This window comes from Cydia amplana, chromosome 20, assembly GCF_948474715.1.
Source record: "Cydia amplana chromosome 20, ilCydAmpl1.1, whole genome shotgun sequence".
NCBI classification, from domain to species: domain Eukaryota; kingdom Metazoa; phylum Arthropoda; class Insecta; order Lepidoptera; family Tortricidae; genus Cydia; species Cydia amplana.
Genome location: NC_086088.1, coordinates 1,136,331 through 1,143,433, shown reverse-complemented (window position 1 = coordinate 1,143,433; position 7,103 = coordinate 1,136,331). Strand labels below are relative to the sequence as shown.

The following is a 7,103-nucleotide window of genomic DNA, read 5'->3' as shown; positions in this document are numbered from 1 at the left end:
GTTAATTCATAAATTCTGCATACGCCTCCTCATTTTCTTCTGATAGTTATTAACTAACACTAACACAGTCAAAGCCTTCTAGTTTTATCTTGTCTTTTGATGAAGTAAGGTGTACCTCAAGGATACCGACCGAGTCATTGTTTATATTAAAGAAGTTGATGTTATTACTTCCTATACAATAGTGTTTTATATACTCGTATTATGAAATGCAGAGTGAATCGATTAATGTAGATTTTCTTCTACCATAGTCATATAAATTTCTATAAAACTACAAATCAAAATGTATAAATCTGTAACAATTTTTTATGCGATTTTTACATGTTCATCTTTTGCTTTATCAATTTCGAAAGAAAATGATATAAAAGTGATAGTTGATGTAATTCAATCTTTCAATAAACCATCTGATGTCATTTCAAATGTATGCTGGACAAATAGTTAGTAGTTATACAATAATTAATAAGTGAAATGTTATATTCGTTAATAATAATAATGTGATTTATAACTAAATTTGTTGTATAAACATGTTTGCTAAATACAGTTATTCATTATTTCAGCTACTATAAAGAAATTAACAATAACTCTGACACAAGCAAATAATCCAAGATCTATAAAATTTGTAAATGCCTTACATGATAACGATCTTGTTTATCCAGAAAAGATTATATTTTTGATAGACGTCAGTTGCAAAGAAACTAAAGAGTTTTTAAATGAAGTAAGTTAGATTTTCAATTGATATTCAATTACCAATTTCAGTAACATTTTCTGGCCTTTGGTTTATTTTATTAACCAAGAAGCTTAGAATGTATAAGAGAGTCACACCACCGACGAAGTAATTTCTGGGTGTTGTATTTATAAAATGTTGTTATAGATGGTCAAACCAATTCTTCAGTAAATAGGAACAAAATAAACTATACTCATCCTTTTATTTTGGGTGCTAGTACTAGTGTAAGGACAAAGATAGTATGACTCTCTCTGTCTATGTTTGAAATAAGACAGTCCTTTGACACACTATATGTATTTTTCCTGTTACTTCACCTATGACGGCACTATAAAATGTTGTATATTGACTTGTGAAAGAACCCTTGAGGCCTTACCTATATCTTTTTGAGATACCTCTAAAACTTATCAGAAAACTCAAAAAAATTAATTGGATTTTTAGTTTTGCGGTTGTCCCATAGAAAAAATACTTCGATGAAATAAGGGTCAACCTAAAAAAATACTGTCAACAATTTAATATTTTATCTTGTTTTAGGCTGCATCACGAAAATATTTTGGGAGACCTCATAGATGGTTTATAATTAACAGACCAGCAAACGAAGTCAGCGTACCTCTTGAAATAGATAACATGCATATGCTACCAGATTCTGAAGTTTATGTCATGCAGTTAATAAATAATAGCTACAGCATTAATTTGAGTAAGTGACCAAAAATAATTAATCTAGACAGATGCATAACTAATCCAGATCTAATTCATAACCTGTTATTAAAATCAGAATACGCCTGCGTAGGTTAATTTTACCAGTCTTCGTAAATTGCGAATTAATTAATATTTATTTAAACTAACACGATTTTCACTCATACTTCTATAACGAATTATTGCGAATAGTTTTACTATTTCATATCATTTATTTACAAACAAGATATACCTATACAGTGGTATTACTAAAAAAAAGCGGCCAAGTGCGAGTCGGACTCGCCCATGAAGGCCGTATAAAAAAAAAACTACTTACTAGATCTCGTTCAAACCAATTTTCGGTGGAAGTTTACATGGTAATGTACATCATATATTTTTTTTAGTTTTATCATTCTCTTATTTTAGAAGTTACAGGGGGGGGGACACACATTTTACCACTTTGGAAGTGTCTCTCGCGCAAACTATTCAGTTTAGAAAAAAATGATATTAGAAACCTCAATATCATTTTTGAAGACCTATCCATAGATACCCCACACGTATGGGTTTGATGAAAAAAAAATTTTTGAGTTTCAGTTCGAAGTATGGGGAACCCCAAAAATTTATTGTTTTTTTTCTATTTTTGTGTGAAAATCTTAATGCGGTTCACAGAATACATCTACTTACCAAGTTTCAACAGTATAGTTCTTATAGTTTCGGAGAAAAGTGGCTGTGACATACGGACGGACAGACGGACAGACGGACAGACAGACAGACGACAGACATGACGAATCTATAAGGGTTCCGTTTTTTGCCATTTGGCTACGGAACCCTAAAAATAGTGGAAATATATTTCGAATAACTAATTACGAATTAACTTTTGTTGTGAATTTGACTTCTGTTAACAGTATACAAAATACAGCCAAACCGTGAATGGATAATCGAAAACTACGGTAACTGGTCAACCGACAACGGTCTCACCATTTCAAGACGCGCCGAGGAGGTGGCGTTAGTCATGAGACGGAGGGATCTTGGAAGGGCCAGCATCGTCACGTCCATGGTGATTAGTGACAACGGCTCCTTTGCCGATTTGGAGCACTTACAGTAAGAACTTTGTTTTATAATTCTTTACGTATTTATGCAGTTGTTTTAGTTTTATTTGTTTTAAGTAGGTACCTACCTAAATATTTATACTCGTAGTTATCACTTGCATCGCCTTCCTTACTCTTGCTGTAAGAACTTTGTTTACCTATTCATTAATTCTTTACCTATTCATGTTTTTTTGATTGCGTTACTAATTAATTAACTCTTTCATGTCGTTTTGAAGTTTATAAGAGTTTTTTTAAGTTTTTTATTTTGATGTCTTATTTACAAACTCAAACTCAAAATATACTTTATTCATGTAGGCCTAGCAACAAGCACTTATGAATCGTAACATACCTATATATTATCTTAAGCTAATTATCAGAGCAATTTATTGATGTTATTATTCCATAATAATATTGAATTATTACACAAATCAAATTTAACACAATTAATTAATATAATTTTGTGTCTTCTTTTCTTCTGAGTTTTTACTCTTGCTCTGTAAAATGTTGCTAAATAAAATACATAATTATGAATCTTGATAGTAATGATATCTTTCTAAAAAAGGAATAATGTTATATAGATAACAACCAAGTATGTAGTAAGGTTATTAGAAACAAATACACAATTTAAATCGTAAATATATCTTCAAATTTACTTGTGCTTGAAACAATAGACACTAAAGTACTTAATATATTTCTATTTTCTATAAATTGCAGATATAAGCAAATAGACACAGTCGCAAAAAGCGGCTACCACCAGCTGACTGCACTCTACGAGTTCATGAACGCGACCAGAGAGTTTATCCTTACGGACCAATGGGGATATCGCGTCAACGGGACTTGGCATGGAATGGTTGGACATTTGGCTGACGGAACAGCAGAGATTGCAGGTTTCAATAATTTATTTTATCAGTTAACACGTATTCACCATAAACAATATACACTATTTCTGAAACAGTTTTCAAATGCGGATGACGATGGAACCAGCGATACTGTTGCAACTTTGCTAACTGTAGCCTTGACCTTTGAGGTGATGTCACTGTTAATTTGTAATGTATTATTATATTAAGTATGTCTGCTTTAAAAGTTTAAATAAATACATTAATTTCCTTGTAAATATCGTTACTGTCGGTATCGAATTGCTGATTGATGAGAACGTTCAATCCGTCACTCACAATACCAATATCTTCATTATAGATAGATTAAATATCAAAGATATTGATAGTGACATCACCCGTGTCAAAGCTGAAACAGTTTCCATTTTGAATTTAACCTACTTTATTGGAAATTTGCTGATGTAATTTTTATAAAAAACTAGCGACCCGCCCTGGCTTTGCACGGGTTACCAAATTATACACAAACCTTTCTCTTGAATCACTCTCTCTATAAAAAAACCGCATCAAAATTCGCTGCGTAGTTTTAAAAATCTAAGCATTCATAGGGACAGACAGACAACGGGATGCGACTTTATTTTATACTATGTAGTAATAGTAAAGTTTGTATTTCCACAGGCGCAGTACTGTTTATAACGAAAGAACGTATGCCGCTTGTAGAATACATGTCTCACCCCATGGCATCGTCGATCAAGTTTTTATTCCGGGAGCCGCCACTGTCCTATCAGAATAATTTGTATTTGTTACCGTTTCATGCTTCTGTATGGTATTGTATAGGGTCATTTGTGATGGTCCTGATTGTTGCCATGTACATTAGTGCATATTGGGAGGCGAAGAAGGTTGCGGAAGAGGTAAGTTGTTGAAATTTTGAAAATTCTTAGAATTTTTTTCTGCTTATTTCATGTTGTTTATATGTTAGTAGTATTATACAATTTAATTAATTGTTCTGCTAAAGCTTACTGCTTATGTGTTGCTGAATCCCTTTTTTCTACTGCAGCATAATTTTATCGTAATATTGGATGGATATTGAAAATGCTTTAAATTAAACATAGGTGTGGTTTAATTTTAATTGACTTTATAAATGTAGATGTCACGGCCATTTCATGTGTGATGATGTGGCCACATCACGAAAAACGCAAAGCTAACCTAACCATACCATGAAGTGATCAATTCTAAAATTCCATTTCATGAAATGATCTAAGTCTTATATATTTAAAACTTTCGCGTTTTGAACACATATTAACTCACATTTATAGACGGGTCTATAAATGTGCTGGGACATCAGTTAGCTGCGACCACGACCAGTGAAACCTGTGTCGATACGTCTGTAAATAAAGGCAATAAAATAAATTTCGCGATAGACCTGTCTATAAATGTGAGTTAATATATGATCAAAGTCTATGACCACGATATAAATACAATAATCGTATAACTAACATAATATATGTAATTTTGAAGCAGAAAGCCGAAGATACAACAGTCTTGGTTCCAACTATAAGCGACGTGACTGTTTTTGTGATGTGCGCTATTTCTCAGCAAGGAAGCACGGTGGAGCTTAAGGGTCAGTATTTGGACCGAAAACGTTTCAACAAACAAAACATTATAATTATAAATAACTATAAGTAGCTTTTTTTTACATTTTATCATTTCAGGACTACGTATTTTGTTATGGTACGTGTAATTAAGTTTTGATGTATTATTTTAATGCGGTTCGCCGGTATCTTCTCGGGGCTGTCATGTAGGGTTAGAACCGGTGGTCGTTTTTGAGATACATAAGTGCATTGTTATATGCCATATGCCTGAAAAATAAAGACTTTCACTTTCAGGTATGCTAGGCCGCTTCGTGATCCTAATCCTATTCCTAGTATTCCTCTTCCTCTACACGGCATATTCTGCAAGCATCGTGGTTCTGCTGCAAGCTAGTTCCAACCAAATACGTACGCTCACTGATTTGCTGAATTCCAAACTGGAGCTTGGGGTTGAAGATACGCCTTATAATAGATACTGGTTTATGGTAAGTTTTAGAGAATTAATATTAAATTCAATTTTCGACTACAGACAATTTGTTATTCCAATGTCGATGTTCTGGATAATTTATATTTCTTGCCGGAATGACTAGGTACATTATCTAGGACGTTGACTAATAAAATAGGTACCTAACTAATTATTACCACAGAAATTAAGTTACACATACCTAATTTATCATCATAACTTTCTTTTAGAATGAGAAAGAACCAATAAGACGAGCAATTTACGAGAAAAAAATAGCTCCGAGTGGATCAAAACCCAAGTTCTTTGATCTGACTGAAGGAGTACTCCAGCTACAAAAGGTGACTTGATAATTTTAGCATAATTATAACCCAAGAATCATACTTACTTACGAAAGAGCGATTATGTAATGTATCATCCGTAAGTACTGCGTCAAGTGCTATCAGGATCCTTTGAGTGTCATGGGAAATCATCGTCATCATATCAACCGAAAGTACATTGCTAGCTTAGGTCGGTTGTGAGCTACCCTCGTCCATTTTTCCCTTCAATTTTAACTGGATTGTTGGCTCTTGTTAGGAATCTTCTTTTGCTGAGTCCTCAGTATCAATAACCACTCAAGGTAATTTTTGGTACATGTTTTATTTCAGAAACCATTTGCCCTCAACTGTAACTTGGGAGTGGCATACAAAGTGATGGAGAAATATTTCTACGAGCATGAAAAATGTGGACTTCAGGAAATTTCATATCTACAGGATAATAATCCATGGCAAGCAGTTAGAAAAGGGTCACCTTATAGGGAGATTTTTAAGATAGGGTAAGTAGGTACTAACAGCAACCCTCGTGAGTATCGTGAGTTTGAGCTTACGAATAAATTATTTTTATTCTATTCTATTGTTAATATACCTACCTACAATACTTTTAAAAGTTTGAAGTCCCTGCAACTGCTATTCGTGCTAATATACGCGCTTTCATAAAGGAGCAAATACAAATAAGGCACTTATGGGTCATGGGTACCTATGCGGTGACTTTAGTGTAGTCAACTGGCTACCATACAAGGTACCGTTCGGACACCAGCAGTATTGCAGCTAGCGCCTACCTTTGTCCTTTGTGCTAGCGTGAGGAGTTGAGGACTATAGCGTGAACCCTCTTGTACAGTAAAAGAAGACCTCAGCATAATGATTATTGTTACCTCTCTTACCTTATTACCTACCTTTCCAGCCTGCTCAGAAATGCCGAGTTCGGCCTGAACGACCGCACCAACCGGATCATGTACTCCAAGAAACCGGTCTGCTCCGTCCGCGGAGGCAGCTTCGTATCTGTGTCACTCGTCGACTGCTATCCTATTCTACTGCTTCTTCTGTATGGGATGATACTAGGAGTGGTGTTGCTGCTGGTTGAAATATTGCATCATCGAAAGATTTTGCACACGCGACCTTGTGGGGGTGGAAATAATCAGAGACTACTTGTAGACACCACACCTCGGTCTGAGCTTGCTGACTATTAAGAGCTGTAGTTTGCATGTTATATTTGTAGAATTGTATACCTATATTATGTTATGTGGTAGATGTTATAGTTTAGAATCTAAACTTTCACTAAACAAAATAAATAAAAGAAAAGTAGTACTCCCTAGAAACAATTGCGTCTTCCTTAGATACGACCGTAAATAAAGGGAAATTTATTTACGGTTGTACCTAGGGTACCTAATGTTATTTTATTCATATAAAGACCCCCCCTGACATACTT

General features: G+C 34.3%; 1 protein-coding gene across 1 annotated transcript; it reads left to right on the top strand.

The window, feature by feature from the left end:
• Positions 1-257: 257 nt before the first annotated feature.
• On the top strand, positions 258-6,864 carry LOC134657690 (ionotropic receptor 75a-like). Its single transcript, XM_063513253.1, has 11 exons — positions 258-434; positions 555-712; positions 1,253-1,415; positions 2,299-2,494; positions 3,196-3,368; positions 3,990-4,222; positions 4,830-4,932; positions 5,198-5,385; positions 5,594-5,701; positions 6,008-6,174; positions 6,579-6,864. Exons 1-11 carry the CDS (start codon positions 281-283, stop codon positions 6,862-6,864), a joined length of 1,929 nt encoding a protein of 642 aa, XP_063369323.1. The 5' UTR covers positions 258-280.
• The last annotated feature ends 239 nt before the right edge of the window (positions 6,865-7,103 follow it).